Source organism: Pavona decussata, unplaced genomic scaffold, assembly GCF_977016875.1.
Source record: "Pavona decussata unplaced genomic scaffold, jaPavDecu1.1 SCAFFOLD_72, whole genome shotgun sequence".
NCBI lineage: Eukaryota > Metazoa > Cnidaria > Anthozoa > Scleractinia > Agariciidae > Pavona > Pavona decussata.
In genome coordinates this window covers 4,792,501-4,804,207 of record NW_028145491.1, presented here as the reverse complement: position 1 = coordinate 4,804,207, position 11,707 = coordinate 4,792,501, and the positions used below count along the sequence as shown (strand labels likewise).

General features: G+C 39.0%; 1 protein-coding gene and 1 pseudogene across 1 annotated transcript; one reads left to right on the top strand and one right to left on the bottom strand.

Moving 5' to 3' along the window:
• The first annotated feature begins 73 nt into the window (after positions 1-73).
• On the top strand, positions 74-4,852 carry LOC146477094 (peptidyl-prolyl cis-trans isomerase B-like). Its single transcript, XM_085114067.1, has 5 exons — positions 74-321; positions 1,214-1,274; positions 1,373-1,405; positions 2,421-2,605; positions 4,420-4,852. The coding sequence occupies exons 1-5, from the start codon at positions 115-117 to the stop codon at positions 4,540-4,542; spliced, it is 609 nt and encodes a 202-aa protein (XP_084970193.1). The 5' UTR covers positions 74-114; the 3' UTR covers positions 4,543-4,852.
• A 6,322-nt stretch (positions 4,853-11,174) lies between these two features.
• Positions 11,175-11,707, bottom strand: part of LOC146477093 (uncharacterized) — a 1,657-nt pseudogene continuing 1,124 nt past the window's right edge.

Here is an 11,707-nt window from a genome sequence, read left to right as displayed (position 1 = left end):
CTTGTCGAAAGTTCATTGGTTCTCAATAATCTGATAGATGATTGGTCCACGCTAGTTCTCCCTCATTCAAAACGCGGAACTGGTGTTACATTCACATTTACTGCGTTAGTCAAGATGGCCCCGTTGTTGTACTTAAGCTTAGTTCTGATGGCCTGTGCATGTTTCGGCGCTAAAGACGCCGACAAAGATACTTTAGTTACAAAGAAGGTATTTTTTGATATTTCAATCGGTGGTGAAAAGGCTGGTAGAATTGAAATCGGATTATTCGGGAACACTGTTCCAAAGACTGCTGAAAATTTTTTGGCGCTTGCAACCCACAAGGTAAGTCTTATAGTGAATGTGATTTGATATGATGAGATAAGCTTAATTCAATGATTGATCTGATCATGATTTTAATACCTTGTTAAAAAAAATCCATCCTATAGTTCTTTTTATCATGCACCAACTTTAAGAACAGTCGCTTATTTAAACTTATATGTTTTATTCAAATAACTTTATACCATATTATACACGTGTGCTTATGCTAAGTTAGCTAACCAAGGAGAGCCATTTTTTTCCTATTTGACCCTCTTGTTAATATAACTGTATAAATCCTATCCAAAATGTGAAAACCAAAGAGTAATAAAGGAAACAAGAAAGTGTGCATCTTCAAGAAATATTTGAAAATGCCTTTATTATAAAACTATTCTTTGTGGCCAAGGAATTTTTTGAGGGGGTCCCCTTATATACCTTTTCCTGTGACACGCGCTATTATAATATTTTACGGTGGTGTATTGCAGCTTTTCTTACGTTTTTTCGTGGCTCTTTAACTATTATTTTTATGTTCTCCTGAACGCAATAATGCACTGAATCACACACGTTCCATCAATTTTTTTTGTTTAGTCGTTCAGCGTAAATTTGATCGATGTCTGATTATGTTGTGTTAAAGTTTGTCCATTTTCAACTCTGTGGTCAAATATTATGAAAAGCTGAGTTTTAAAGAGATTGATTAACTTCATGACTGTCGCCAACACCAAAAGTTGTACACTTTTACACTATTTTTGCCTTACTTTGTCGTTTGGTCATTTAATATGCAGTGCATCTCTTGAATGGCCCTTTACTGTACTGTCCAGCATAAATTATACACAGTAGATAATAGCTAGAGTAGAGGAACACTGAAATTTAACCAGTGAATGACACTGATCTCATACCTGTACTAATTTTTTCAACACAGAAAGGTTTTGGATACAAGGGTAGCATTTTCCACCGCGTCATTGACCAGTTTATGATTCAAGGTAATTCCTGTTACATGGAGATCGTAAATTATCTTACCACATAATTTAAAGCTACAAATGCAATAATCATATAATATTTTACTATATTTTATTCACAGGTGGGGACTTCACCAACAGAGATGGTACTGGAGGTAGGACTATTTTTGTGTCTAATTAAATCATTTGTGGTAAAAGTGATCAATTGACATAAATTTGGAAACTGAAATGAATGATAGTGAACCATAGAAAATTTAAATGGCATCTAGATTTCTGTTTTGAAGATTGGAATTTTACTTAATATATAATTGTACAATTTTGGATACCACCATCTGTGGTTATAAAAGAATCTGACCCACAAATAATTATGGACTTCTGTTATTGTTTACATCCCATCACAGGTAGCCCAAGCTCAAAATATGAGCGCTAGTTACTCAACGGTTGAAAAATATAAGGATTTGTATGGGAGAAAAACGGTTTATTTTAGAGGCTAAAAATATGAACGAATTTTTAAATAAAAATCACCCACCTTACTTCTCTTGTGTATTTCTTGCCTCCTGTGTGGTTTTTAGCGCAATTTAGCGCGATTCCAGTGAGTTTTAGTTCCATCACTCTCTCTCTATATATCTTTAGAGAGAGCCTGGCCTGGCTTGGCCTGCTTTTGTTGAAGACAATCAGAACAATACATCCCTAGTAGGAGAGGGCAGAGTTTAATGAATAAATTAATTTGCAGATTTGTGGCTCCCATGAAAAAAAAGATACAGAGCCTGTTTTTAAACACGGTATGCCCCTCAGGGCATCGCGCGTAATTAAAAATGAGCACAAGCACTAACCAAGTAAACACATACAGTCAATAATGTGACAAACTCACTTTCTGTTATGCCTTCAAAAGTCGGAGGGCTGCTTCATGAAGGTGGTGGAGCCACAGAAATGTCTTGACATAAATGCTGTAAATGTCTCCCCCTCCCCTCCCCCACCTGGGGGAGGATAGAAAGGGATAGAGACAGGGCCTGGGTCCAACAACTTGAAAAGCAGTCCACTCCCAATGTTGTTAGCAGAGCTTTTAATAATGATAGGAAAGTATTTGTAGTTCTGTGTTTATGGCTGGTTCTAATATTTTCTAATCTTTTAGTCACACTCTTCATGAAAGTCTTATTTTTCTTATTAAAGGCAAAAGCATCTATGGTGATCGTTTCAAAGATGAGAATTTTAAGCTGAGCCACTATGGTGCAGGTTGGCTAAGTATGGCAAATGCAGGAAAAGATACAAATGGTTCACAGTTCTTTATCACAACAGTTAAAACTCCTTGGCTGGATGGAAGGCATGTTGTATTTGGAAATGTGCTGAATGGAATGGTATGTTTAACTTAATCTGTATAAAGCACAAGATAAAAATCATTTTCTGCCTCTTACATAGCCACATAGGCCACAGAGTTTAATCACCTTGGCTAAGTGTTCGGTTCAGCATTGTGTCTGAACATGGACATTGGTTATGACATTATTTATGACCTATTTTGTGCTTATCCCTCACATGCTTTGGAATACCAATTTCTATTCTACTTATTGGGGAGAGGTCCGAAAAGCTTGTCCCAAATCATGACATGAATATATAATTTACCATAAAATTCCAAATAGCTTTTATGCCAAGGGATTATTAATTTAAAGGACTTTATAAGACTGGCTTGATTTCAGGCATGGCATGTTTTGGGAAGTGGGAGGTGAGGGAAGGTGGGGCTTAGAAAGGAAGTCTACATCTCACCCCAGTGGACTCCGTTTATCAACTGGGTATGTTTGCCATTAAAAACTCCTTCATTCTCTCCATTCCTTGTAAGATGCTATTGCCCCTTACAAGTGGCTTTATGCAAAACATGGTTCAATATTACTGAAGATCTCAATGGACTCATAAGGTGCTTGGGAAACACAGAAAAATGAAATTTTGTGATTGTTATTTTGATTTGCCGCCAGAGGGCAAATGAATATAAATTATGTTCAAGATCACTCTATCAAGAGAACTTGAATCTACAGTCAAACCTCCTCTCATTAGCAACCACTTTTCCAAAATACCAAAAGTTTTCAAGTCAAATCACCATAGATGGAACCTCTCGTAGGTGACAACCTCTCTTAAGCGACCACTTTTAGAGATGATTGTCTAAAATTTTCAATTGTTTTTAACCTCCCATAGGCGGCCACTTGACACACAATCTGCTGTATCTCTCATGGGTAGAAATTGCAAAATGTGTCACTGTAACATTTTGGCATTACATCATTACAGCAGACGCCGTATTAATCTCACAGCTGGAGCTACCGGAAGTGTCTTCTGAAATAGCTTAGCATTGAAACAAGTGATGACAACATACACATGCACTATAGTGTACACTGAAATGAACTTTAATCCTTGTAGGAAAGAAAGTCTCTTATCTTGTAAATAGCATGTATGTACATGCATGACCAGTGATGACTCTCTTAACCTTGTATTACTCATGCGGCAACAGAAAAATTGTGGCGATAAAGAACGTCAACTGGATTATGTAATAAACAAACAAATGCAGAAGTTGTAGATGTTTTACACTTGAAATGTAACATTGCAGAAATGTCGTTTACTGTTTGCTCCTAAATCAGGCAGTCTTAAGAAAAGTTATTACTTTGGGTTTTGATAAGCACTGGCAAATGGGTTAGGTCAATGCAATTACCATATGCAAATTACCCAAAATTTAGACCCTCTGTGGTCTGACCTCTGGTAAGGCAACCACCTCCCATAAGAGACCACATATCCTTGTTATTATGGGTGGTTGTTACGGGAGGTTCGACTGTATTCTGATTCAGCAAACTAAATAGCAGCAGCACTGCCCTGATGGCTGTGAGGGACTGATCCATGTGCTATATTTGATGTCCTGGGATGTGAACCTCCGTTTTCAACCGCTAGGTTTCAGAAAAACGATTACCAGGGGATAGTTTTCTACAAATATAATGTGTAACTCATCAGTATGTTTTACATGTAGAAGACTAATCTGTTATATTGAAGTGAATCTTCCAGGGATTGTGTTGAATATAATTGTTAAGTAGACTTTACATGTACACTGCATCAGATAATGTGGGGCTTTATATACAAGTTGATGATCAAAATAAGGTACATTGTAGCCATTATTGAGTCATTTTTATTCATTTTGTAGGATGTTGTCCAAAAAATAGAGAAAATACCAACTGATGGACGGGATAGACCAACAAAAGAGGTCAAAATAGAAGACTGTGGTGAACTTCCAGTTGATGAACCATTTGTAGTCGCAAAGAGTTAAGAAACTTACCATGGATCATAAAGTGTTATTTCAGTGTTGTTTTCATGTACACCTGGTATTAGCGATAATGGCAGAATTTCTTTTAGATTTGTAAAGAGCATTACTGGTGTGGTGTCAGTCCACTTTTTGCCTTTACATATACCTTGGTAGTTTAAACTGACTCTGGGCTTCTATGACAATATCTGAGTATTGAAGTTATTATTAGCTAATTTCATAAGTTTGTTGTACTGTTTTCTACTTGTTATTCAAAAAATAAAGTGTCATTTTCTATTTCCCTGATACCAGAAATAAAAATCAGTCAGTGGACTTATCTTGTTTGCTCCTTTTTCTTAAGTTTACCAACGGTCAGCCCACAGTTCAGCATTTAGTTCGAAAATTCGCTTACAGAAACTTAGCAACGATAGATAACAAAGTGGTGTAAAAGCTGAAACCTTTTTAAGGTGCTTCGATCAAAGAATGACATTTGAAGTGCTGTATTTTCAGGTGTGTGGCATATCAAATATGACCATGTTTTCAATAGCTATTCAAATGTCAAACCTCAATCTTTGAAATAGAAACATAGCTTTCCCTGTTGAAATTTGTGCGATGTAATTTTCTTTGGGATAATTCTGCAATGCCACACTCTAGAATAAATCCTGGTCCACTCAAGTCAGTTTTCAAAAGAAACAGCATTTGGAAGGCAATTCCTTGTATTGCCTTAATTAATAGTGTCAAACAAAGAAAGCAACATAAATAAAAATAGTTAAATGAGATCTTACCAGCTTATATTGCACATTCTTGATAAACTGAGATGATCAAACATTATCTTGAAAATTCAGCGGCTTGCCATCTCGTCCTCCTTTGATTGCTTTTATGTTATATATTCTGCCTATAATAATTTCCAACTTAAAAAAGCTTATTCTTGTCCGTGTAACACCTCTTTCCGTATGTACATGTATCATTATTGTCAGTAAGTGAGTAATTTACATAGTGTAATTGTCATGTAAGTGTTTGTTAATAATTATTATTAATCTGTTACTCTCTGAGACAATTTTATATACCAGGCATAGTCAATTGCTAAACTGATAATCTGAATCGATGACAATCAATATCAATCAAAGATTGATATCGATTTCCGGTACCACCCGATAGGAATCGATAAAGAAAAAAAGTTGTGAGTTGGAAATTGATAAGGATTGGTTTATCGATTGTTGTCGATTATCATCGATTTTTATCGGAAACTATTTTTGTCAATTTCTTCAAGTTAAAGATTGGCACGATATGTTTTCTTTGGTTTTATTGAGTCATTCAATCGTGAATATGCAATGCAAATATCAACAAGCTGATGCTAAAAGAACAAGACGACAACAAATAATTTTAATTGGTATTTTTATGGATGTTAAGCTTCAGCGCGGTTCAAATTGCGGCCAAAGTAGTGGTCTGCAACCCTCTTAGCAACACCATAAATATGAAGCAAAATAAACAACAAAATCAGTGTTTTATAATTTCAGTAATTGAAACGAGTGCTCCTTCAGGAACTCCTTGGGATTAGTGATTGTTATCGATTGCTATCGATTATTATCCATTATCTCAATCGATAATAATTATTTTCTGTGAGTTCGATTGTTATTGATAACCGATTTCAATCGATATCAATCACCGATTGATTTCCGATATCGATTGACTACGCCTGGTATATAAGCGAAGTTTTACTGTGCTCGTAACTGACGATGGCATTTGAAGATGAGGAAACTGTTTTGCAAACTAAAAAACGTAGTTTTCTGTTTACAATGTATTGTCAGTCTGCTGCTTTCTCGACCGTTTGGAAGTAGTTTTTTATTGTTCACAAAGATTGTGTTATATCAGTTACCTGGACTATTTTACATCGGTTGAACTTGGATTCTTTGCAAATGTTTTTAACAGGGGTGATTTTCCCCACAAGTCTGCATTGAAAGAGAGGGTTTTGTCCCACCTCGACCGGCTCGACGGACCCGTTTGATCACTTGTATCATAACTATGCTTGTATGGATGTTTGTGTTTAACAACCTTACTTGAATTTAATTATATATATCGAATCGTTTAATTGAAAAGTAACACTGTATTGTCACCTAAAAATTTTTCGCAATTGGCGGAGCGGTTTTCGCTTTGTCTTGTAGGTACTTCGGGATCGGGACTTTTAATTTGAAAGTACTGAAGGAAATTTGAGCGGCATGAATATTTTTGCTTTTAACGAACCTCTATATAACAAAGTCCTCGGTATAACGAACGTTATTCTCCAGCCTAGCCTTTTAAAATGTATGGAACAGAACTGGGAAAAATTTCCGCACAGCCCCATACATTAATTATGCATGCTGATGTATTAATTATTTATGCGCTTCATTGTTTTAAAAGACAATAACCTATTCCCATGTGTTTTGCATATATACATTGCAAATAATACTTACTGCGTCAATAAAAGAGGGTTTCGTCGTGTCAAGACTTTTTCTCCTCTTCTCTCTCCATTTTCCCAATCCCATTTTCTTTATTTCTCTAACCCAGCCCCCTAACGCTTTTCTTTTTCTTTCTTTCTTTTTTTTTTTTTCGGTCTACCTACCATACTGTGCCTTGAACTGAAGCCTTACTGTTAGCGTTGGATTCCCTGTCCATCTGCTTTACCACTAGACTACGAGGGATTTGTTGGAAAACCCCTCAACAAATATATTTTATTTTTTGTAAGCCTATAAAAATCTACATAACAATACAGAGGTAATTTTTTTCCTGTGCGTTGCACTTGCCTTGTAATTTTCACGGGTAAATGCGTCATTTTCGCCCGTTGATTGGCCAGTCTCGGTTTGTGTATTTCTCCTAGTCATAGCCCCATGCAACCATGTTATAGTGAGTTATAGAGCATTAACGAGTCTTGGCCGACTTCAAATTGTGTAGTTGTTGCTTGTGCTCCGAATCGTCGTCTTATCATTTTTGCGTCCTTTGCTGTTTCGTCCATCGCTTCCCCTACGTCTATGCCATGCTACTACGTCTGTAATTTGACTGACCTTCGCCCATCGTTCCAAGCCTTTAATCACCTTTTAAAGTCGCCCAATATCCTTGCGGATTACGAATGCTGAACAGAATAGTACAAGGAACACAATCTAAACGCGCCGTCCGTGAAATGTCCACCTGTTGGGTGCAAGAATGCCCTAAAGACGAGCAATATTGGCATATATTGTAAGATGCCAGCCTTTACGAAGTTCACCAGAACTGACAAAGCATTGTAGCGCTCTACGCGCTCTTCGAGATACGCCGGAGGAAGACGAAATATCAGATACCGTAACACATGAAGCCCGCACGTTTATGTTAGCAAGAACCTCTGGCTTTATTTTAGGAATGACAACAGCAAAAATAGAACGTAAAACAAAAAGAAAGGTAAAGAAATACTTTATTTTTGATAGTTTACGGCAGTCGCGATCAAAAACCACTGGTTAATCTGCCTTTATTTTTACGGCCATGCGAAAACATCTCACTCAATTCTAAACATTTTTAAAACGAGGACAAATTAAAATGCGTAAAAATTGCTAAAATTGTCAAATTTTGTTTAGATTTTCCGTATTTTTTCCCTAAAATTCGAAGATTTCGGCAAAGCCCATATAGACTTAGAAATAAAATATAAAACTAAGAGGAACAAAGCGAAGTAATCCCAACGGCGCACTATTGTTATCTCCATTGTTTCCTTTCAACAAAGACTGTATGCATAATTAATGTATGGGGCTGTGCGGAAATCTTGCCCAGAACTGTTTCCTCATGCTATTTGACTCTCTAGGTTTCACTTACTCGAACGCGAAGCGACTGACACAAAGATTTTTATATAACCGAACGACGGTTAAACTCAACTGAACTTGAATAATAATGAATAGCTTAAATATCCCTAGCGGTTCACACATTCTGCACGCATTATTCACAGCTTAATTATTCCGAGTGGTTCACACATTCTGCACGCGTCTAGTATTACAACATCCCCCTTTCTTAATAAAAAAAAAATCAACCGAAAGTTCCTCAAAGTTTTTTTTTTAGTGTCCCTACAGCTACACTTCTTCGATCAGTCTTTTTGGTGGTCTAACAGTTCGTCGTGGACTAGAAGCTGCAATGCTGGGATGGGTGTGGTCTTGCGCACACTGCGTCGGCAATGTCTGACTGTACGGTTTTCGTCGGTGGTGATGCTAGCGCAACTGATTCTGCTGGAAGGGCAGGCTGTCCTATTAGCTCTTCTGATTGGTCGCTCTGAATTGCAGGACGCAAGCGTCGACGGTTCCTGAAATATTTCGCACCAGATTCGGTCTGCACTTGATAACGTCTGGGTGACCTGTCAGTGGGTTGCTGAATCACTGTGGCTTTCTGCTAGACTGGCTTATTAGGATCCAGTTGCACGCGAACACTCTGGCATTGCTTTAGATCCTGAAGCTCCTTGGCTTTCTGATTGTAGTAATCCGCTTGGGTCTGTTTCTGTGCTATCTGCGCTTCTGTGCTCTTCTCCAGATTAGGATGAAGATATTGATGAATGGGAAGTAGTGTTCTATACTTGCGCTGGGTGAGCAGTTCTGCTGGACTTAGTTGACCCGGTCTGATTGGCGTGGATCTGTAGATCAGCATTGCAAGATGTGGATCAGAACCTGACTCTTCTGCCTTTTCCATGATGTTCTTTGCCGTTTTGACCATGGCTTCAATGAAGCCATTCGACTGAGGGTACCTTGGGCTTGAGTGCTGCACCTGGAACCTGTATTGAACAGCGAATGCTCTGAACTCCTCAGATCCAAATTGAGTTCCTTGATCTGTGTACACTACTGCTGGAATCCCATATTCTGCAAATATTGTCTTGAGGAGATTAATTACGTGACCTGACGTCTGATTAGACAGTTTCTTCACAATAGGAAATATGCTGAAATAATCTGCAACCAGTAGGTAGTAGTGGGAATGGTGTTCAAATATGTCGACTCCGAGTTTGACCCATGGCATGCTGGGTATGTCATGCGGTATAAGGGGTTCCTTCTGCTGAGCTGGTTTGTGTTTCTGGCAAATGTCACATGCTTTCACTGCATTTCTGATGTCATCCGAGATTCCTGGCCAAAACACTGTCTCGCGTGCTCTTAGTAGAGTTTTCTCCTCTCCCAAGTGCCCTGCATGAAGATCTCTCAGATACTCTGCTCTCTGCGATGTGGGAATTACTAAGCGGTGAGCTTTGAATATCAGTCCGTCTTCGATTGCTAGCTCTTTGCGATAATTCTAGTAATGCTGTACTGGTTCTGGAAGTTGACGTTTTTGAACTGGCCAACCATGGAAAATGTAATGTCGTAGCTGATTCAGTTGGATCTGCAGTGGTGGCAATTCTGGTTCTGTCCAGGCGATTGTCTGTTGCTGGAATGGCGTTAGTAATCTGATGCACCGGAATTGCATCCATCTGCTTTGCATCCTGAGGTTCTGGACTGAGTGGATCGACTCTACTCAATGCATCTGCTATTGAGTTGTCCTTGCTCCTGATGTACTCTAACTGAATCTCGTATCTTGCAAGCCTCAAGAGTAGCCTTTGAAGTCTTGGGCTTGCTGTGGCAATTCGCTTCTTCCAAATCGTCTCCAGTGGTTTGTGATCTGTTTGAACTCGAACTGGTTCACCAAATACATAGTTGTACAGTCTCTCCATAGCGAATACCACTCCTAACAGTTCCCTCTCAATGTTAGAATAGTGCTCTTCAGCAGGAGTGAGTGTTCAGGGTACGTGGATCACTGGTCAACCTTCTTGTAGCAACACGGCACCCAATCCTTTCAACGAGGCATCCGTCTGAATAACATGATCAGACTAGGGGTTGAAATACACGAGTACTGGAGTCTTGGTGAGCTCTTCTTTGATCGCGTCAAATGCATCTTGATGGGTGGAGTCCCAAGTCCATTCCACATCTTCTGTTAGTAGTGGCTTGAGCGGCTCGGAGAGTCTCATTAGCTGGACTGAATAGCGCTTCAGATAATTAACCATGCCTTGGAAACTCTGAAGACCCTTCTTGTCTTTTGGTGCACTCATCTGCTTTATGGCCTCTACCTTTCTGTCATCAATCTTCATTCCTTCCGGTGTCAGCATGTGTCCAAAGAATTCACATTTGGTGCTCTTAAACTGAAGTTTCTTTGGATTGAACTTTATGTCATTCATCCTTGCTGTCTCAAGTAGCCTAAGCAAGTTCACATCGTGATCCCTTGAATCCACACCCCTTGTTAGGACGTCATCAACACATCCGGTGATTCCTTTTACTCCTTGTAGGATGGAATTTAGTCTCTCTTGGAAGACGTCTGAGCTGACTTTCAGGCCAAAAGGAAGTCTGAGCCATTTGTATTTTCCCCAAGGGGTATTGAAGGTTGTCAAAAGTGAGCTGTCGGAATCTAATTCCACCATCCAATAGCCCGACTTGGCGTCAACGACGGTGAAATACCTTGAGTCATGGAGTTCAGCACTAACTTCGTCAATCGTCTTGGCGTAGTACTGGTTCCTCTTGATACTCTTATTAAGGTCTTTTGGATCTAGACAGATTCGAATCGATCCATCTGGTTTAGCAACAGGTACAATACTATTGATCCAGTCCGTGTGTCCCGTAACTGGTTCGATAATGCCTAAGCTGCATAATCTTTCTAGCTCATCTTTATAGGCCTCTTTCTTCTTTTCCGGCACTGCCCTGGGTGGGTGTTGTACGGGTTGAGCATCAGGTTTGAGTTCAAAGTGGTATTTCCCTCCTGACAGTTTACCAATGCCTTCGAACACATCTTTAAATTCTGACAACACGTACTCCTTTGTAATAGGTAAACAGTGTCTCTTTCCATTCGGAATAACTGCATCATTCATTACTTCACATGTGGGCGTTTTAACTTCATCTAAGTTTTTACGTAGAGCATTCACACTCGCATGGACTTGTGGAATACGGGTTAAGGCGGGTGGTGTTACCACTGGGAAGTCAATGTAACCAACTTGTTGCGCTGTTGTTCTACCTAGGATAAGATATCCTCGGGTGTCGGTCACCTGACAGGTTGCCACCTGTGGCTGCTTATTGCTGGTGTGGATGGTAATTGTACACGCTCCAAGATTTGCTATCGGAGATTTTCCGTGTCCGAAGATTTGTACTGGAGCAGGAATCAGCTCCTTATCTCCAAACAGCAATTTGTACATGTATAAAGGCAT